At 36.4% G+C, this 22,531-nt stretch overlaps 1 protein-coding gene across 6 annotated transcripts in view; it reads right to left on the bottom strand.

Moving 5' to 3' along the window:
- The window catches only part of PDE1A (phosphodiesterase 1A), a 208,750-nt gene that overhangs the window by 31,868 nt on the left and 154,351 nt on the right, over positions 1 to 22,531 (bottom strand). For all 6 annotated transcript variants that reach the window (XR_006169460.1, XR_006169461.1, XM_042822474.1 and 3 more), the window contains 6 exons: positions 14,359 to 14,541; positions 13,840 to 13,906; positions 12,699 to 12,815; positions 11,230 to 11,370; positions 6,006 to 6,106; positions 3,890 to 4,015 (listed from right to left, as the gene is read on the bottom strand). Coding sequence is in view for 4 of the 6 variants with exons in the window: in XM_042822474.1 (XP_042678408.1) it covers positions 3,890 to 4,015; positions 6,006 to 6,106; positions 11,230 to 11,370; positions 12,699 to 12,815; positions 13,840 to 13,906; positions 14,359 to 14,541 (735 nt within the window). In the remaining 2 variants the exon portion in view is untranslated. The remainder of the gene's footprint in view (positions 1 to 3,889; positions 4,016 to 6,005; positions 6,107 to 11,229; positions 11,371 to 12,698; positions 12,816 to 13,839; positions 13,907 to 14,358; positions 14,542 to 22,531) is intronic.

Below are 22,531 nucleotides of genomic sequence, written 5' to 3'. Positions count from 1 at the left end.
AGGCATGCAATCAACATGCTGCTTCTGGTAGATTCGCTTTGTCATGGCAGATGACAAACTCACATTCATGCTTCTGACACCTGAAGAAGGATCAGATAGTTTAGCACTGCCCTTCTCACACACTTCACAATATTTCAGGTCACTAAAACACTACATAACAGCAAAGGAGAGGCTCTCCACCTACAGTCTGCAATTGCTTCCTGCCTGCACTCCCATTCTTTTCAACAGAGAGACAGAAAATACAGAACTGGCAGGGAAACATTAAATACAGCTTTACTAGAGCCAAGAGAGCTCAGTCTACTAACACTGCACAAAAGATTACTCTTGGACACAGTCTGTTCCCAAACTATCTCCATGGAGACTCTCAACTTCCATATCGAAGGAGAGAAAACACTGCACACTCCCTTAAGCATCAGGCAGCTGAAGGCATCATGACAAACACTGTTAGTGCTGCTAATACTACCACAGCGAAATGACATATAGGAACTGCCATCTTTATGTCTGCTATCAGAAGTATAGCAATTTCATTTATAGCACATAGCAAATTTTTGGAGCTCACAATTGGAAAAATACTGGTTTTGTATATACATATTTCTTAAGCAATTGGTCGTGTCCTTTGTTGTCATCCTTTCTTAGCTCTCCCATAGCCATATGACCTATGGATGTTTATAAACAAGTAGTAGATGAAATATGACGTGAAAAAACAACATGAATAATGCTGTGATAGACAAGAGACAAAGAGCGATACATTCGTTTCTTCAGAAAGTAGTCAACCAATAAACTGAATCCCATGTCACCAGGATTTGTTTGTGACAATGACATTTAGTCAGTTGGACACAGTTGGATCATTGAACTAAAACCTTAGGAACAGGCTAGGAAGTAGGAAACTGAAGACCTAAGGCAATCTTGCAAGTTACAGCAATTCTGCTTTCCTCAAACAGAATAATGCCAGAGGAAGTTGTGAAAGAGAAGCTGTGCATTATGCATTGCACATAACGTACATTTTTTGTCCATATTTTTATATAATCAGTCAATATATCAATATATGCTTTATAACTGGAATGGTTTGAAACCTTAATATCGCCTGTTCACTTGTAATTGGTGACTTGTAATTGGCAGCGTTTCCCTGCTCAGACCCAAGTCCTGTGCTTTAAGCTCAAATGAAGATGACTGTTTATTAGTTCATTTATCTTCTTGAAATTAAGTTGTAGAAAATCAAGTGTAATACTATAAAGTCATTCCCAGTCATTTTGCTTCATCTTGCTGAAATAGAGAATTACAGTGTAAATAAGCAGAGCTGTTAATATAAAATAAAAAATAAAATCACTGTAAGTAAAAAAAAAAAAACAGATCTGATGGTAATCAAGAAATTCATCAGTGTGAGGAAGTACATTAAAAAGTTGAGCAAATTATCATTTATATTTACTACCAACAACAGACTTAGAGTCTATCTAAGCAACAAACCGTGGAACTCCGTGTCCTACTGTAATTGCTTGAGCTTGTTAGGCAGGTTTCATACAGACTAGACTAAGCAGTCTTTACAGAGAAGAGAGTACTTCCAAAAAGTGAAAATAATCTATCATATTCCCTCCTTTATTCTGTTGCAGCATATCAGAGCGTTATATTACAAACATCACACACCTGGAAACCATAGGCTTCTCTTTCCACTGGGCAATACTTTCTATCATCCTATCACTCTTTTCTTCCTGATATAGCAAAAGGGAATGACTGGAATGAAGAGTACCAGCTGACATCCAACTACATATTGCTGCAGGTATTCCCAGGCTACACTCATTCAAGGAGGTCTCTAGTGACTATGAATCCAGGACTTTGGTCCAGTTTTGAACTGAAATTCAACTGCATCAGAAAGTCTAACTGCTTTCTACATGCTCTCTGGCAGGACAGTGTATGAAATGACACCAGCTGGGGGCACATATTCAAAGCAACTAGCTTAAAGAAGTGAAATTCATTACCTCTTCTACAAGTTATGATTTTAAAAGATGAAAAATCCCAGCTCCTGCTGGCTGCCTACTGGCACAATCACATCTCCACTCTCAACAGCTCTTAATAAGGATCACAGAGGCCCAAAAGAGTTCCCAGCAGAGAAAGACCCCTGCTCATGTTAGAATTATAGAATGTCTTTGGTTAGACAGGACCTTAAAGATCATATAGATTTAACCCTCCTGCTGTGGGCAGGGTTGCCAACTGCTAGATCGAGCACCAGATCAGGCTGCCCAGGGCCCCATCCATCCTGACCTTGAATACCTATAGGAACGGGGCATCAACAACCTCCCTGGGCAGACTGTTCCAGCACCTCACCACTCTCTGAAAAAAACTTCCACACTCTGAAAAACTTCCCCCAACATCTAATCTAAATCTCCCTTCCTTCAGTTTTAAACCACTCTCTCTTGTCCTGTCACTACCTACCCCTGCAAAAAGCTGATTTCCCTTCTATTTATAATTTCCCTTTAAATACTGAAAGGCTGCAATGAGGTCTCCCTGAAGCCTTCTCTTCTCCAGACTGAACAAGCCCAGCTCCCTCAACCTGTCTTCGTAGGAGAGGTGCTCCAGCCTTCTGGTTATCCATTGTGCTGGTAATGAAGAGCTGGGTTTATACAGGAATCATTGTTGAAGTTTATCATTTCCAGAGATCTTTCTCCAGAAGTAAATTTACAATGCAAACTTTATGATAACTAAATCAAATGAGTATCACCTGAGAATAAATCCTTTATGAGAATGAAAAATTTTGTTTCTCCTCTCATTATTTTACTAAATTAAAAAAAATAAATAAATAAACACTTCAATATTAAGCATAGTGGAGCATCTATTGAGAAATGATGAACTGAAAACCAAAAGGATCAGCAGACTTGCGTTCAATAAAATATTTATTTCGGAATGTTCTACTCATGTAAATGAGTAAAATTATGTAAATCTACCAAAAACCTATCCTCTGCCTGTAAACATATCCCAAACCAAAATTTGTTCTGAAATTCCTGTATTTCTTTATAATTCTGCATTTTTTGTGAAAACATAAATAAACAAATTACAGCTCTATAATTTATGATGGCATCCTTTACAGTGGAAGACCTTCCTGGAAGCAAAACATCCCTATCTGGATTCAAAGTCCACCTACTTATTTTTAGGATATCTGAATGACAATAGCTACACATACAGAATCATACATAAGACTCAAATTTAAAGACTTGATGTATGGATCTAGTAGAGATCTATGGTATACAAAGATAACGTGCTGCCTTAATAACTGAGAAAATCATAGATCTAACACTTGCTGATTTCGTTCCTGATATTCGTGCATGGCAGTTACGTTCCTGATTCTTTCAACCACTCAAATTTTCTTCAGAAAGCACATTAAAATGAAGAAGAAGAAAAAAACACGTGCTTCTGAACCCTTACCTTATTATTTTTGGACTCTGCAGATAACTCATGTTTTAATGCTTAACAAGATGTGATTATGCAGTGCAGAAATCTGCACACAGAAATCTCAGATGCAGTAGTGGTCATGCTGGCAGTAGAGCATGACTCTGCACCGTGGTTTTAAAATCCATCACTAGACAAAGGTAATCTATCTCAACAGGGGCAGTTCTGTGGTTTTCCTGAAAACTATCTCATCAGAGACATTGTCCACACAGTCCAACAACATGCCTCATAAAAGCACAACCTCACTTGGAAAATTATTTGGCAACTTCCAAACAGTACTTCTTTACACGACAGCAGCTTTCCCAAAGCTCTAAATATCCATTACTCCCGCCACAGCCAAAAGTTTCTTCCTGTAACTTGAACTCTTAAAACAGACTCTATAGAGAAAGCCTGGAGTTTTTCAGTATTTTTAAATACCAGAATTATGTTTGAGTATCTAAACACTACTTACCTCCAGTCATCTTTGGTTAAATTTGTCAGGATGTTCATCTCTTCCTCTTGCATTAGTCTATAAGCAGCACTTACATGATGGTTTTCAAGAACAGACCGATCATTGTACAATATTGCAACATCTGACCTAGTGTTAAAAAAAAAGGCACAATTTTCAATAACATCCCAATGGTAGTGCTGGAGAAGGAAGAACATTGAGAACTACTGACCATATACATTTACATCTCTCCAACTATGTTTATTTTTTCTATCAAATAAATATCAAATCAAATTATGATAAAGCTTCCATACTATCTGCATAAAAATATCATCATTACCACTGTATATATTGCCCACGTGAAAGTAATCTTTTTAAATATATAACATTTTGTTTTTACTCTAAAACTGCACCAATAATCTGTGAAGCAAACCTAGAGCTTCTTGACAGTACTGGATCACAGAGCAATAGAGATGCTCTTTGAGGCCACTTAGAAATACTCCTTGGCAACACAACCATTTAAAATGCAACTCATTCACAAGAGAGGAGATCTACAAATAGAATGGGTATTAAAAAATTACCACCTCTATTCTGAGAGAGACGTGCTTTGGCTCATGTCACTCGCAATCCAAAAGATCTGTAAACTTTAAAATGTTTTAAAACTTCAATTTCATAAGTTATAAATGGATCCCCTGTTCTCGCAGAAAAGCAGCCTCACTTTGAGCCTTGTAAGAAGGAAATGGAAGAACTACAAAGCTGAATCTTGATTGCATTGAAATTCTTTCTAAAGCCTGACCCTTAAAGTTACCATACTCAACTGCATCCTTTCCTTCCTAATAAGAGCCTAACTTAAAATACCAAAATTACATATGGATTTTTCAGAAATTTGGATGCAATACAGATTTATCATACTTCAGAGTTCATTAATTCTTGGGGAACTTGTTTTCCCAAAACCCAACTTGACTTGTTAGGCAACCTTAGGTTTCCCCTCTCTGCTCCACTTCTCTTCTGTTGTTCCGGAATATCTCAGTTCAGTGAGCTGATCAATATGTACTGCAGGGGAGGTGGAATGACTTATCAGTGCAGCTTACTATGATCTTAATATGGTAAATTCAATTCCTTGTTCTGATGAACAATATGAAACGTTCAGTTTAACCACTCACATGTATGGTATGGCACTGGGGAAACTGAAAAAATAGGATTGGAAAGTTTACTTAAAAGGAACGAACAATATCCCACCCAAACAATGAGTAAGTTTATGCTCATAATCTTTCTAAAATCATGGGAAAATTAATGATTTACCAATCACACTAGGTTATGAAGAACACTTTGACCCACATGGCTAATCATGCATAGTTTTAATCAGAAATGAAATTGGATATGATTATGCCAGCCTTTTCCTCAGCATCTTGCTGGCAAAAGAAACCGGAATAACACCCTGAGATGTCACATCAGGGCCAATTCACTAAGAGCAAAGAATGAGCTTAATTGGTATCTACCACAAAACAAATACCTGTTTGTATGTCCAAGTAAGAGTCAAACAGTGTAATTCTTTTTTTTTACTTTTGCAATACTCCAGAGCAAAATATTAATGACAAAAATAGAAAAGTAGTGTAAACTTGGAACTACAAACTAGAGTTTATTTTTAGAAGGGCTGTGCAGAGGAGGAAAAGTATTATGCCTTTATTGCAGCTACAGATCTTGAATTTCTTCATTGTTTAAGGGCACAACCCAGGGCATGAGTATGTCCTGGATTTAATTACACTTAACCCTTGGGCACTTTACCTGTACCTTATCTGTCAGAGTTTCTCATTCAGTAAGCTGAATATATTTTAAGGCATACGTTAATGTTCTGGACCAGAGGCTATGACATACTATGCCTGAATCAGAATGCAGTGAGCCTAACTTTCAAAATGGATTTCTTTGTCATAGCTACTGCAGATGTTATCATGACATGTTAGGGGAGGATCCTTGGTAGGGATTGCTAAAGCTGTGCTTGAAGGTTTTTTCCTGCTTACTCAATTCATAAAATCTGGAATGGTCTGGCTACTTTCTGGCAGCACCAGTAAGAGGTATGAAACAGCTTGGAATAATCAACAGCAAACTCCAGGCTTGATGCTTCAAGGACAACTTTGCTTACCTTGTCTGAATATGAAAATTGTTTGTGGTCCCCGTATGTTCATAATCATGGATGGCAGCTGCAAAAATCATTGCTAAAATTTCCAGTTCTGTGAGCCAGTGCTAGTAAATGAAAAACAGATCTTAGTTATGTTTTCTATAGCTGCCTAATTCAGATTAACTGCATTACTGAAGTGTTCTGCATGACCTTCAGCTAAAGTAAACTTCATCATTTTTCGATTCCAGCTGACTATACAGCCACCATGCCTAAGTATTATACAATAAAATTACTCCTTCTGCTTATATGAATGTCTCCAAGACTGAGTTAAAACCTTTATGGACACTAGCAAAGTAAATACTTTTAGCCATAATATATAAGCAGTTTTTAAGAAAATTAAGTGGTGTACTTTAGTGTTATTTGGGGTGGGAGGTGTCTAATATGCTAACCAATATTTGACACTTGCTAAATTGTAGTAAATTCTTCTAAAAGATTTTTACAAAGCTAAGGCTGTAATTTCTTTTTTTCAGTGAAAAAATATGCAGTTTACAATACCTTTTTAGGTACAACTATAATACTGAAATTAGGTCATGGGAGATTTTTCTTTTCTAAATTATATTATACTTTGTGCTACCATATTGCTTTCAGAAATGTACAAATATGGTGCATAAAATTAGTATACAGTTACACAGAACAAAAGAAAACACAGATAGTCTGTATAAAACAACACAAGCACAAGAATTTTCTGCACTTTTATACCTCTTGCTAATTCAAGATTGCTCTGTTGGTATAATCAGCTTTGTTATTTTATCATTCAAGTTCTACTTTCTTTAATGGTAAATACTTAAAGCTTCAGGAGAAAATTTACTCCCCCCAAAAATAGGGGCAGAAGCATCAAGTGATAGTTAAGCCCACAGACATAGGACTGATTAAGTCAAGTGACAGTCAGGTATTTCCACAAATATTTCAGATTTTTTCCTGTGTAGAAGTAAGCTTCTGTGCTAAAAGATCTACGAATGATTTTCACCCAAATATATAAATACATGCACTAGGGCTGCTCCAAAAGCAATGCCTCCTATTTTGTTATTTTGGCCTATGGCGTCAGAGGCAGATGTTGGCAGTATGGCTGTAGAGGATGAACCTTCCCACCAACATTCCATTACATTCTATTGCCATGAGACAGACGGCAGCAGAGGAGCAGTCTGACAAAATGGTGTCTGACATGGAAGTGTGTATGAAGCAAAGGTGTGTCACTGAATTCCTCCATGTGGAAAAAATGGCACCTATTGACCAATTCAATACTAGCTGAAGGTTTACAGAGACCAAACAGTGGATGTGAGCATAGTGAGGTGGTGGGTGGTGCACATGAGCAGTGGCAACAGTGATGTGAAAGACAAGCTACATTCCAGACAGGCATACACAGCTGTCACACCATGAAATGAAGAGCACTGCTGTCAGCTCATCAGCAGATTGACCAGTGGTGGTGACTATATTGAAAAAAGTGTTTTGTAGCTGAGAGTTTGCTCCATCAAATAGCGCTGTTTTGCTCTTTGTGTCTGTTATAGTCTCCGTGGAAATGAATAGGAGGCATTACTTTTGGAGCGAATGCCATGCCCTACATGAGATGCACGCAGTGCCAGAAGTGGTATCAATTTTTCAATAAAGACAGGAAACAGTCAAAATTCATAAGCTGTGTGAGAACAATAAAATAGGTCACTCAGAGACCAGCTAAGGCAGCCAAGGAACAACAAGTACTAGCTGTATAGATTTTAAAAGGTCACAACGGAGGAATGAGAATGTACTGTAAGCAGTTCTAAAAATGGAAACATTGACCTTCATAGTATTGTCTGTCGTTAGAAACTAGGCCATGGCTCGTCCTGACTTTCACGATGTTTTCAGCATACCAAATAGAACAGAAATCCAGAAATTATGAGCAACCAAAGCCAAATACAAACTTTTTCTTTCAGATGCTTTTTTAAGCCTCAACTTTTTTAGCAACCAAAATAGTTGCTAGATAATTCATTTACAGGTCGAGAGAGCTTCTTACAAACAATATCTGTAGACTATACAGAATTTTCATACTGTGCTCATGAAAGTAAGTATTCTGGACACTGCAGCAATATCGTCAAAATTCAGATTAGTGTCAAAATCAGAGAAATTGAGAACTATTTAGCTAAGAGATTTTTAAGGAAGAGGAGTAAGCTTTCTCTCTAAAAGCCAAGTTAATTTATTTCAATAGGAGTGTGCAAAGCAGGTTCTGGTATCCAGAGGTCTGGCAGACAGCAAGGAGCTGGAACCTACTTCCCTGCTAGCTGATATTGTGCCATGAGAGTGTAACTACTGTTGGAAAAAAAAAAAAAAAAATCTTGAGAGAGCTCTCTACTGAGAGATGCTTTGCAGTACTATAAATTGCTTATAAATCGATGCACCTTAACTTTTCACGAACTCTGGTTCTAACTATTTCTTTAAACAAGGCTGGATTAAAAAATGAGTAAAGCTGTGAGTCTCACAATACACTGGTTGATAGCAAAGACATTTTTTCTTTTCATTTGAGCAATACAGGTACGTGGGAGGAGAAAAGAGATGGTGGGAAGATGATCGATGACTCAAAAGTTCTTCACAAGATGTATTCCCTGGGACTTGGATTCTTAAATTTGTAGAGATGAAGATCTCATAAATGCTAGCTTGAGCTATATATTTCAGTTGTATCATCTGGGATTTAATCTCTTGGAGAAGTTAATAGATTGTCTGCCATCTGTGATATCTAACTTCCTAACACATCTGAAGTGATCCGAAGTGGCTGAAACTCATTTCTTAAGATAGACAGGCAACGTCTTCCATAAAATATGATGATCATTCTATTTCTTTAAACAAGACACTGAAAATATATTATTCTTCAGCATAATCTTTCTAAAAGCTTTCAAACCAAAAGCTATGAACAGTCAAACTTTTGCCAAATGCTGAAATCTGACTGTATTCCAAGTACCAAACAGATATACGTATGACCTCCACAATAGTGACCTCCTCAAGGTACAGTAAAAGCACAAGAATTTCAAACCAAATGTCAGTCTGCAAAACTCCGAGGAATCTGATATACAATTGTATCAAATCGCTTCCTGTCCAAGTAATTGATAGACGATACAGCAGAATTACAATTAGTATTACAAAGGACACACTCCAAAACCAAATAGATCAAGAAGCCAACTTCTTGGTTCAGGAGGGCTAAAATTAATCAGGCAACAGCAAAGAATGAAAGAAAAAAAAGTTAAGCAGAACATTTGTGCATATAGTGATGAATTCTCAGACTGCAAATGACATTTGGACAGAAATACACTGCAAGCTGCGGAATCACTAGGCCTCCTTTCAAACACTGATTTCTATAAATGTTTCTTCTGCCTGGCAAACTGCATCTGTTTGAAGGCACTCTTGACTAAGTGGTGTCCTAGTTAGGTAACTTTCCAAGAACTTTCCAGTATCATAATTCAGCAATTCAAAAGCGAATATTTAAAAAGTGGCCTAATTTTACAGGAATATTTTGCACAGATATTGCAAGATTAATGAGCTTCTACAGCAAAGTAACAGCACTGAAGTTTATGCTTCTCTGAAAATAGTTGTCCAAATCACATCCAAGTGCAGTTACAAAGTTAAATTGCCTACATTGTACCACTTGAGTTGTTGAGGCCTTTCTCAATCTCATGTGTATCTGGTGGAACAGCAGATACTCAAATACAAAGCAGATTCTTTGATTCAGTGTTCAGAGCCTTCTGAAGTGTGTTGCAAAGTTGTTTAATCAATGGCTAATCATTCCAAATTAACTAGTATAACTCACAAAGTTCAAAGTTTGTTCTGGCACCATGAAGGAAATCTGGAATGCTATTGTCTTTTTTGAAGGGAGAAAGAGCACAGCTGCAGTAAGCCAAAAGAATGTTTATAATTTTAATGTTTGTAATCTGTAATACAACAAAGGGATTTTTCTCCCTGTTGAACTGCTTATCCTGCACCAGAGACATGCTTCACATGACTTAATGCTTGCTCTGATCCATGATGCATTCAAGCTTTTTCTTTTATTAAAATGTTTCTTTAATAAGTGAACATCTAATACAACAGCTTTGGGTTGGAGTTAAGAGAGTTGCCTAACCCATTTTTCAGGCTTCTATGGAAGTCCTTTCTCAAGAAAATATCTCAGTGTCAAAGGGAATACTGGCTGGTGAAGATTCCAGACATCATTCCACAAGCAGTATTTGCCTTAAAACGTGGCTTGAAAATCTCCATGTTTAGAAGTAAAAAGCTTCCTTCAAACTACAGAATTAATTACTGCAATGCCTAGAGACTTGTTCTCTCCTGAAGCCAAAGCTTTCAGGTAGAAAAGGCTTAGCATAGGTAAATAACTGTCATTTATTGTCTATATGTTGAAGTACAAACATTTACAGTCAGCCTAAAAATTTTCCTTTCCCAAAGTCTCATGGATTCATTTCAAGGCTCTACAAACAGAAATCAGACACTATCACTTTCCACACGTCTGGCATTTTGTAAATTAAAAAAAAAGATAAAAAGGTGCATTCATACTGAAGACAAATCATCAAAAGTCCATTGACAGAAATGTCCATTTACTTCCAGTCAGTACTCACTTTTGTCTCGCAACCTGATAGTGAGGAGACTCTCACAGCTGGTATTAAATCAAACATGAGTAAACAAGAGTAAAACTGCTTGCACAGACTCACTTCAGATCCCAAAGTTAACACAAAAGAATATTGGGATATTGCAACAGCGCAAGGCAAATGCAATTTCCTGCCTATTGAAGGCATACGTGGCACACAGTGGCAGTCCTAAAGATGGTTATATATCAAAAGAAAAAGCAGCTCAGAGTGTTCGAGTAAACCTGAACTGAATCAGTATTTCTTTCAATGGCCAAGATCTCAGCAGATACTGAAGTTTCCTTGTCTGATCACGCCTCCCAGGCTCCAATGTGGAAGTGAAAAATTCTCACCTACCCACTACTGCAAATATCTCTTTTAATATGATATGCAATGCCAAAGCTCAGCCAATGAAAAGCAAAAAGGGTTTAACAAGGATATTTTTTCCCCCCTTTTTCTCCTCAACATCAAGCTGGAAGAATTTTTAAACAGAAGACTGGAATCTCTCTGAATAATTTTCAAGGAGCTTTTTGCTGAAGCCACGCATACACAGCTATCCAAAACATCAGAGAATCTGCAAAAAGAAGCAAATTGAACTTTGTAGTATTTCTTACCATGATACCAGTATGAATCATTATGTAATGCACAGTTTGAGTAACATCAGCTGCATGGATCAAGTTGTGATATGGATTTTTGTATTTGCTGTAACCAACCTCAAGAGTTTCAGCAAATGTAATAAGATTGGGAACAGGGATCTGGGGAGGAAGTAAAAATTAAAATAAATGTTTTTTCCTGCAACAACAGCAAAGTTAATCATGCAATAAATAAACCACAAATAAGTACATCACAAAATTTTTGTTATGAACAGAAGAATTTAAAATGTAAAGGTCTAAAATCTAACATGCATCTGGAAGTCTTCACCCAATTTTTGTAGACGTTACATCCTGCAACATACACCATGCACAGCATGCAGTCAGAGTACAAGAGGCTGCAGAACTATTGACTAAATAGATGTGGAGAGGTTTCTTCCTGTATGCAGATTGTTCCTATAAGAAAGCTACAACTAACAGGAATCTAAAAATAGGAAAACTTGTTTTTCTTGATCAGCTTTACATTGAGACAGTATTTTCTTGAACCTGGCAGTCTCCATTCCCTGTCTCCTACTTCCTCTAAGCAATGTATAAAATACAGGTACTATTTAGTCCCACTTTTTCCCATGTAATGAATTGATATTTTCCTTAAAATTTCTTTTTCTTTATATAAAAGTCCTGCAAGATAAACTGTCAGATTGAGAATGGCCTTAATCCCACTAAGCCAATAACCCTGTGCATTTTTTTCAATCTGTGCCGTTAATGGTGGTCCTGGTAGGGCTCTGACATCATCCAGACCCTCCCAGGAAAAGCTGAGTTCGAGTTACTGTATAAGTCAAATTACTGAAATCAACTTCAGAATGAGCAGACTCTTCCAATGGAGCTTGAAGTTTGGCAGTGAGAGATTTTGAGCTGCATTGAAATTTCAGTAATTTTATAATAATAAATTTGGTGCTTCAGATTTTATCTCAACTTTTCAAAGTTGGTTAGAAATACTCCATATTGTACCACAAAACCCTACAAACACCACCTAGAAGCAGCCTTTTCTATATATTACTAAAGTTGCTTTCAACTGGGAGGTTCAGCTAAACTCCTCCAGTTTTGGCCAACACACAATGAACTGTGTTATGAAAACAGTACTCAGGATTAACTACAGCTTCTACCTTATTAGGAAACTTTTTAAAATCTGCCTATTTAATCCATTTAATGGTTACAGCATTTAACTGCTCAAGAGCAATGTCCTATCCCAAATTGCCTTGACAAGGTCTATGTAGCACTCAGGTCTTCATCTGCAGAAATATCTGCAGGCTCTGGGTAGAGTTTCATATAGCGGAACTACTGACATATTGTTATGTTCAACTTGCCATCTTCTATGAAGTTCTGCACTGCACTGTACAAAAAAAATAATCTCAAACCCATCCTGGCTTTCTTACATTTTAAATTTGACATACTTATTTTTGCATGCATATTTTTATCTGTGGATGGCTTCTGACCTTGAAACGGTTCAAAAGGTCATATCGGGTGAACAGCTCGTACATCATAAATTTCAGACTGTGTTCTCCACTTGCTTCATTTAGGGCAAATACGTCAAAAGACCATTTATCAACATCCTATAAGTGTGCAGAAAAGAAAAAGAACACCATAAAGTTTCAGTTTGTTTAAGTAGCATTCCAGCTAATCACTGGAAAAGATATTTTGCTTTTTTAGGGGAGAAGAAAAGGAAAGAAATCAATGTCTTGGGCTTTTTGTTGTTGGTTTTTTTGTGGTTTTTTGTGTTTGTTTTTTTTTTTTTTTTCCAATTCTTTCAAACTCTTTTTGTAGATAATGACTCAGTGAATATTTATTAATAAAAATATTAATATATTAATAAATATAATAACATTAATAAATATTAATAAAATACTTGTAACATGTCCTATGCAACTTAAAATCAAAGGCCTTAATCCTTCAAATTTAACGTTTGGTGTAAAATTTTTCTGTAAAACTCAATTAAGCTAATGTGAATAACTATTCTTCAAATAGGCTTCTGTGCAATGTTACTAATGCTACAGTGCCACACAGAGATTTGTAAATAACACAATAATGCTGTGCTCTCAGGAGAAAAGGTGAAGCTCTACATTCTTTCTCAGGGTATATAATTCTTTATTGAATATGTAGCCATAGTAATTTTACTATTATAAGAGACTGACTTTTAAGTAAACTATAGTGTTGCCTTAAATTCACAGAAAAAGTGCCATTGTTCCATAAGCCGCAATTTCTTTCATTATCTCTCTCCCAATATGACTTTCTTTTCTTTCCTAAAAAGAAAACAAATGCTGCTGCCTGAGATACTGATTACCATACTGGTGGGAGCTGACACAATCACAACTGTCACATTTTTATTAAAATTTCTATACCAGTTTTATACTCTTGCTCTAGTAACACCTAAATGAAATCACAACAAAACAGTAAAACAAAAACCAAAATCATATGCTATTTTTGAATTTTGAACTATTAAATTGCTCTGTTCTGTGTGTTCAGTTCTGCAGTACTAAATGTGTCTAGGGTATATTCAGTAGAAAAAATTATTTTACCCTAAAATTCACTAGAAATAAGTACTAATCCATTCAAATTTCACAATTAAAGTTATTTCACCTTAAATGTTACAATCACTTCTGCTGGGTAAGCCAAACCAACCATGCTAGAAGTTCTCCGGTACATCCTAAAAGAACAAATAAAATATTCAGTAAGAGTATTTCATTAAAAAGTATTATAACAATTTCTTGTTTTGTTTAGTCTTCTTTCACGATCTGTGAAAATAATACTAGGCTACTTGAGGGTCTGGTCTCAAAGATGACATAAGCATTTTCATGAACTTAAGAAACAAGCCCCTTTGATGGTGGATTACTGTTGTATGTTTCTATAATATTTGGCACACATCTTCATGTAGAAGATTCCAAGCTTTAAAATCCATTCTCAGAATTTTCCAAAGTCCAGGAGATTTCATTACGAATGTAGAGATTTTATCTGGGTTTCTGTATAGAAACATACACAGATACATAATTTGAATCCTAAAACCTGTCTTAAAGAATTGATACAGGCTCATCCCACCTTTTACAATAGACTCTGTGGTTAAATGTAATACTTACCACGGTAGGAAAACAGAACTCTCACCTTTCTACAAAAATCCCAGCCTGTACAGCATGCACAATGCTTCGAAATTTGGGCTTTTCTTCAGGTCTCCTCTTCACTATTCCCATTTCCCTTGTGAATGTAGAAGCTAACCAGTCTCGCACTTCCAGCGGGACCGAATCCGACTGGATGTCCGAGAGTTCATCCTCAGTGTCCAGAAGCCTCCTACAAAAAAGTTAATAAAAGTTAAGAAAATATTATGGACAGAAGCAAACGGAGAATGGACACACAAACAGCTCTCAAAACTTCATTTAATAGAAGCAAATGCTGTCTGTAGAATTAACTCAGTGCATTATCAGAGGTCCTCTCTGATAGACACACCAAGGCCTCGAGGGAGGCATGCACAGCATGTGGCTTCCCTCCTTCCCCTGTTCAAATCCTAGAATGTATAAGATGCTCAAAAAAATATTCAAGGAAAGGTAAGTAAAAAGTTTTCCACAAAGATGTCACAGCTTTGGTGGACTGAAATGTAACAATGAGTTATAAAATCCTTCCATATAAAAGAGTGACTGACATGAACACCTAGAAAAAGAGGTACAACAAATAACACCAGTGATCAATCTAAACCATCCTCCAAAATGATACAAAAATTTACATGCAAAACAAATTGTACTATGTAACAACCCTACAGTGAATGGGTTTCGATGAGCATCCAGTATATGTGTTCACTGCATTATTCCATTGCTACAACAGCAGTAATGAGAATGAATTTCTCCTGTTTTGAGATCAGCACTCCTATTGTAGGGTTGGTAATAAAATCATAACAATGTTATTAAAAAACTGGACTACAAGTCCCTGGTCAAGATCTTAAATCATTTAAATGGTTAGAAAAGCTATGTATACCTAATGCAGGATAAAAAATCTTTAAAAGGAACTTCACTTAAATAGAACCAGAGATCAATTCATTTAGAAGAAACTACAATATTCTCCTAAAACAGAGTCAACATTCAACAGTCATATTCTACAATTCTACAGATCTACCAGAAGTAGAATCACTTTTTTCTTGCTATTATTCACCCACATCGCTCAGTCTTCTGGGGTTTTTCCAGAAATAAATCACCTATTTATTCTCATAATAAGTTTTCCTTCATCAATTGTTCAAGAAACTCCAGAGGCAGGATGATTTGAACATATGCAATGCATGCCAACCTTTTAAAACATTCTATTAAAACTAGTACCAATTGAATTCCAGACACGATCTGATGACATATACTTATTTCTCTGGAGATGTCTTTCTGAAACTGTGCAGGTCTCCATGAATTGGACACAAAGCAATTGTGGACAAAGTATTTTTGATCGTGAACTGCTTATATATAACTCCTGATTCTTCCTCCTACTTGTGCACTCTTTCTTCATATATTCATATCTCTTCATCACTGTTTTGAAATCCTTAGCCTAATCTAGGTCTTCTATGTCTTCTATGGCAAATAGAGAAACAGAACAAAAACACAGATGATGAGGAAAGCCCTGTACACTTCAAAGGAACCCACACATAAATCTAATATTACCTGAGGGATTAGAGGGTGAAGTTCAGTAGGAAAAATGATGCAAGACACGTTACATAAATTATTTGAGAACACTGGAGTTTATTGCGTATTTGTGCTCATCTGCCCTATTCTCAATTTCAACAGCTCATCTGGTTGGCAGGACATTTTGTGGGACTTCTCCACCAGGACTTAAAAAAAAAAAAAAAGAAATCCATAAAGTTCTCCCCACAACAACACTGCTTTCTGAAAGAACAGTGGTTCCTATTTTTTAGGGGTACAAAATTGTCAGATTACAAACACAGAACACAAGAGGAACAGAATAGACAAGGATGATGCAGTTTTTCTGGCAGTGGGGAACTGGTCAGAAGTGGGTAATTTAATCTGGAGGAGGAGAAGGATTTGTGCAGAAGAAAGGACTCGGGCAAATCATCTTGCAAACCTGAACCAGGGCTGAGACTGCCAAGAGGTCAAAAGCTATAGACTGATTTTATTTCCCAGATTAAAAACTGTTATAATCCACTGAAATCTCTGCTAGAACAACATCATTCTTAAATATCCTGTATGCTTCATAAATACGAAGTATACATTAAATATCCTGCACAGATTTTTCTAAAAATTTTTTTTTCAAGATTGGCATTTGATGTAGTATAAGCAGGAATAGGCCTTGTAATTTCTAAAACGTTTTTCTAACTATTTAAAAGACAAGAAATTATTCCAGCAATAAAAAGACCATTGGCAGAGTCTGCTGCAGGAATAATCCACATCTTCTGCGTAGCACCAAGAACACTACGCTATTTGCTGTAGTCTGGTGTAGATGTGAATTGGGTACCACATCCCGAATCAGTGGAATCTGAATTAAGGCTAGAAAGACACACTTCTTGTTTCTAGTTTCTCTAATTTTTTTAACATTCATTTGTAAATCAGGAGGATTATTCAGTCTGTATATGATAATGAAAGGAATTACTTTAAGAAGACTGAACAGAGAAATCAGAATTTGAAGAAAGTGTTTACTTAATCAAGATTTTTTTGTTTGGTTTCTTGAACACTCCAGATTTTTTTCATGACACCAATCCTTTGTAATGAGAGGTGACTGAGCTATGTTTTATGAGAGTGACAGGTTAAGTGCCTCTGGTTCCTACTCCGGTAAGGAAGAAAGGCAATTGTAACAAAGAATGATGTTGTAAACACAGTCCTTTGTACCAGCTCCTACAGATCCCTCGGATTAGAACACATTCAACATATACCTTAATCACTTCTCAATGATAATTACTTTCTTTCAGAAGCTTGAATGAAAGAGCATTTGAGGAGAGCAAGCATGGAGTGGTAATTGCCTATTTTCTGCAAGTCTGTACATCTTCCTGACCTTTTGAATAATACAGTTCACATAGGCAAAAAATTATTCATGGCATGTGCATCGCTAGAAACGGCCTATGAACAAATTCACTAATGATTGTCATTATTCAGTAATTGGAGGGGCAGGACTCATATACGGGTCTACACAAAGTAGAAAAAAAGGATGGTTAGGTAGATCTATAATTTGATGGCAATTTTGTTCAGGAAAGAAACAAATTAGGATATATATTGCAGTATATAAACTACACTTAATTATCACAAATTGTTCAATATTGACCAATACTGAACTGATTTCTTGGTTTGTTATTTTTGTCTACTTATGTCCATTCACTTTGACTAAAAAAGAAACTATGAGTATCTATAAGAAATCCATTATATTTCCACAGGTGTGGATAGCATACATATTCCATTTTGCAGATTCTGCAAAATATATATTCAATTGTTCATCTTTTATTTACTGATATGAAAACACTTTGAGTGTTGATTGATGTGTATACAATGTATGTGTTTCACAAACGTCTGCCCTGTGACATAAGAACTTTGTATTGTTCTATCAGTATTTTTACTGACTTGCAAAATGTACACATAAATTTTACTAAAAGTAAAACAAAGAACTTTCAGCAAAAGTATCAGAAATAACAGATATTAACAAGAAGTACTAACAAGAAGTATTTCATCACTTTATATAAGTAGCAAAAATTAGCTTTTACATACAGCTAGGATGAGGTTTTGATTTTGATGCTTTTTTTTTTTTTTGACACAGATACTGGTTTTGTATTGAAGCATTTTGAATTCTAAGCATGTAAATCATTGAAGTGAACATACCAAGAAGATGATCAAGCCCATTTTCCTACACATCTGTGCCTCTTACTGTCACTTCTGTTGATCGAAACTTAACAGAAACAAAGGCTGGCTCTTCCAGAAAGCTTATAATCACATTGCTTCTGTGCAACCACTGAGCATTGTCATCATTGTTTTGAACAAGTTTTACAATTCAACATTTTCTATAACTACTGGAAAAAAAAGTAATGGTAAGAAGTGTACGTTGAGAATATTTTTATTCCTGAGCACTTATATTACTGGCCTTTTAATGTGTATCTGGTTAGAACTGATAGCTTCCAAGAGCTTCAGTAAAATCAGTGACTCAATAGGCAGTTACTGGTGTTTGGGTTTTGGATACTGAAAGTTACTTTTCAGATAAAAGGAAAAAATATATTTATAAATTCTCATTCGGCAATTCTATTATTATTAGAATTCTTGCTCTAACCTTCTGCTTCATGAATCACAGGTGAATATGTAAATTATTTTTATAGGAAATTATTTGGGATGCCTTTACGTTAAAAAAGAGAAGAAAAAGATTAAATAATACCAGAAGATGAGGTCAAGACAGATAAACATTGTTAAACCATTGATCTTGCTGAATAGTGCAGAGTTTTTTGTAAGCTTTTGCAATATAAAACTTTGTGTATGTTCAAAAATGCCATTGGAGAAATTGATGAAGAAAATAATAAGTGATCTCAACCGCTAAATAGAAGATAGAACCTCTAGTTTAGGAACTATTTGGAATGGACCGGTTGCAAGATCCATAGTCTCATTCCCCAAAGCAACCTGACTGAAGTGCTGAGATGGTTGGTATTTACTTTCTGTGTTAGAGCCAGCAGTTGTTCTCGTAAGTCAGCCTCAAAGTAAAACTGTAGTACGGCAAATATCACTGAATTGCAAACCATGAACTCCAGTTCAAATTAAACTTCAGTTTAATAAAACACATATTAATTTACCAAGGCACGTAATTTAGCTTTTTCTGTCCTAAACTTAAAAATGCTAATAAACAAATGTAGCAGACCAACAAAAAACACTTTACCTGTGGCATACCTGGAATTGTCTTAAACACTTCCTAAATAAGACCATCACCCTGACAACAAATTGGAGGCTGAAGATGTGGTTGAGTGGAGGGAGCCCTGCAGAGACAGGACAGCCTTGCTCTGTCCCAAACTGCCATTTGCAGCAGTTTAGGCTGCAAACTTGTCTATTGCAAACTTGTTGCGAACTTACTGACAGACTTGTGATGGCAAACCCCACGTGAAAGGAAGCCTAAGAGAAGTTCTGGAGGGCTTTGAGACTTCAATACTTGGAAGCTTCTAGACAAGCACTCTCACAGACTGAGGACCTCCCTGTCGGCTGGACAAACACTGGAACCTAGACTGGTCTTCTCTTTGTCTGTCTGTCTCTCACTGTGTACCTTTCTCCACACTCCACCCTCCATCTCTCTCCTTTCTTTTTCCCTCGTAAAGTTGGTAGGTAATACAAGGTTTATTCGAATTTCTTATAAAAGCACATGGTTTAGCTGCACAGCTTAGACAGATATAGTTGTAAGAGTGCTGATGCTTTTAAGATAATTGTAGTACAGAGATTCTCATTAAAACTGATGACTGTGTTTGGACCTTGAGTATCATTTTACCTTAACCTTACAAGGGGGATTTGCAAATCTGGTCACCGCACACTCTTTACAGGTGGCTCGTGACAATGAAGAAAAATGCTCTAACAAAATGTGTACCACAGAAAGTACTTTTTCTTCAACATAAAGTCAGAATTTCAGGGTTACGTACACTTATTTTGCCCATATATCATTAGCCTATTAAGTAGATGCAATATGTGGAAGAGAGATGTGTGGGAAGAAGAGGGGGAGGCTTAGGTTATTTAATTCTATTCATTCCATGAGTGGAGCTCCCATTGACAGTTGTGGGAATATGTAAGATATGGCCCATGGCATTTCAGCTTAGCAGTCAATTAACACTGCAGCCATAGTAACTAATAACCTGATTTTCTTGTCATAGTACTGTGTTTTTCTATCAAAAGTAATTCTTCAAAATTTAAGCAGTGATCATTTCTAGCTCTTTTTTCATTTAATCAGAATTTTAAATATAGTAATGGGCGAGTCAGAAGTATATTTCTTTTCCCTTAGGAATATATCAAATGTACCATGGAGGAAAAGATGGAAAAGCAAATGAAAAAAAGAAAAATTAGATAATAGCTGAGGAGGAAAAAAAACCACACCAGTGCCAATCAGTCATTTTACTTAACTGAGATGGTGAAAGATTTCAAAGAACACAGATGAACATTATGTGATCCAGGGGAAGGATGAGAGAAGGAAGTATTAGCTCTTTACTGCTTAGCTAATTAATCAAGCTAATGACCTAGCCAGTAAATTGACCAAACTCCTCTTCTAGGTCTGGAAACAGAAGGCAAAGAATTTATAGCCCAAATGGATGATTTACATTTTTCCTAATTATTTGTGTCTCACTATGTTCATGAATGAGCATGAATCAATATCTTTAATCAATATTTACATCCTCATAGGACAGTACAATTTCTACTTACTTTCAGTAAAAGATTAACTTGTGCACCACTGAAGATTAAGCAAACAGCAAAAATGACTGTGGTCCATTATAGGTATATAAAAGTCTTTCTAAATAAGTAATGAACTAATCAACACTTAAAAAATTTAGCATATTCTTCAAAAAACTTGTCCTCAGATTTAGAACTTCAAATTAATTAACTATTAATTAATTACAGCAAATGCGAAATACAGCAAATGAAATACATTATGAAAGCAGATAACTAAGGGGTGAAGGGCCATCATCACTGGAAATATTTAATTTTTGATAAGTACTGCCTTTCAACTTGCTTTTCTATACAGAAATGCAGACCTAGACAACAAATAGTCTTAAAATTCAGCTCATGATATCCATTATTTAAAAAAATAGGATTTTTCAGGAGTATATCTGTTACTTTATATATTTTCCTGTTTTTGATCAATTGCTTTAATTCCAGAAGCTCTGTAGATCAGGGCCTATTGCAGGGCATGACTCTGAAATAAATTGACATTAATCACTTTGAGATATAAACATTCAATAACTTTCTGAAAATGTAGTCAGGCCATTTATTAAATGGCTGAACTGATCTGCAGAATTTTAGTCAAAGTTAACAGATTGTCAATAACTTTCGATCTTATACGTATACATAATTTTGATGCTATTTTAAGTTTCCCTTTCAGAAAAGCTTTTGGTTTAGTACAAAAGCCTTTGGAGGTTTATTTTAAATTTTACACAGCTGGAATACACTGAATTACTCTCAGCAAAATAAGCTTTTTTTCTCAGTGATTTCTAAATATTACTTCTAGAATCACTTAATAGGTGAACTGAATAATTTTCTTCATATGACATATTTATTAATGACAAAGCAATGTATATTTAATGACGGACTGGATGCAGAGGACAGCAATACACACTCATAGCAAGCTCATTGGATCATGAGTACTTAAGACTCTGATTTAACTTCACGTTTAAATAACTGTCCCTTTCAATTTCCCCTCCACTAAGTAATCTCACACAGGAGTTATAAAGTCCAGTTTTTTTCATCTGGTAAATAATTACCAAATAGGACATCTTATTCCACTTGTTTTAGCCGTGTAACAGTAGACTGATTACAATTCACAAAGTCAGCTGGATTTGGTACGCTACCTGTGAGTGGGACTGGAAGGCAAACAGCCCTGTAATGTCAAGCAACCAGCTCCTGCTGTGAGATGCTAAGCAGCAGCTGCTCTAAGCTGATTTAGTGGTAGCTTAGAGCCTTTTAACGCTAATGTGAAATACAACTTGTGAAAATGAAATAATAAAGAAATGCATGAGATGGAGCCTTCTCTGACTTCCATTCTTATTTAAAATACAGAGAAGCTGCTAAATCCTTATCAATGGCCACAACAAAGTGAAAAAAGACACAAAGGTTTTAAATAAGTATCCAAGTCATTTATTTTGGGAAATATTAATTACTAGTCTCAGACAGAGCAGCTGCTATGGGCTCAGTCTGTTGCAGTACTGAGAACAGGCAACAGCCTCTTCCTGCTTGCAAACGCAACCAAAGCTGTGCACTGCTACACTCACTGTTCCTCACCTTGGAATCTCCAGGAAGCAGGGGAGAATGGCACTGAGTTAGTGGGCTGCTGCTATGCTCCATTCATGGTCTCATCACAGAGAGCTCTGTGAGCACCAGCAACTAGCCAAAACTAGGCTCCTCTCCTCTCCTCTCCTCTCCTCTCCTCTCCTCTCCTCTCCTCTCCTCTCCTCTCCTCTCCTCTCCTCTCCTCTCCTCTCCTCTCCTCTCCTCTCCTCTCCTCTCCTCTCCTCTCCTCTCCTCTCCTCTCCTCTCCTCTCCTCTCCTCTCCTCTCCTCTCCTCTCCTCTCCTCTCCTCTCCTCTCCTCTCCTCTCCTCTCCTCTCCTCTCCTCTCCTCTCCTCTCCTCTCCTCTCCTCTCCTCTC

This window comes from Centrocercus urophasianus, unplaced genomic scaffold, assembly GCF_019232065.1.
Source record: "Centrocercus urophasianus isolate 14NV4802_14NV808 unplaced genomic scaffold, USGS_Curo_1.0 seq_20, whole genome shotgun sequence".
Taxonomy (NCBI): domain Eukaryota; kingdom Metazoa; phylum Chordata; class Aves; order Galliformes; family Phasianidae; genus Centrocercus; species Centrocercus urophasianus.
This window is presented reverse-complemented; position numbering and strand designations above follow the sequence as displayed.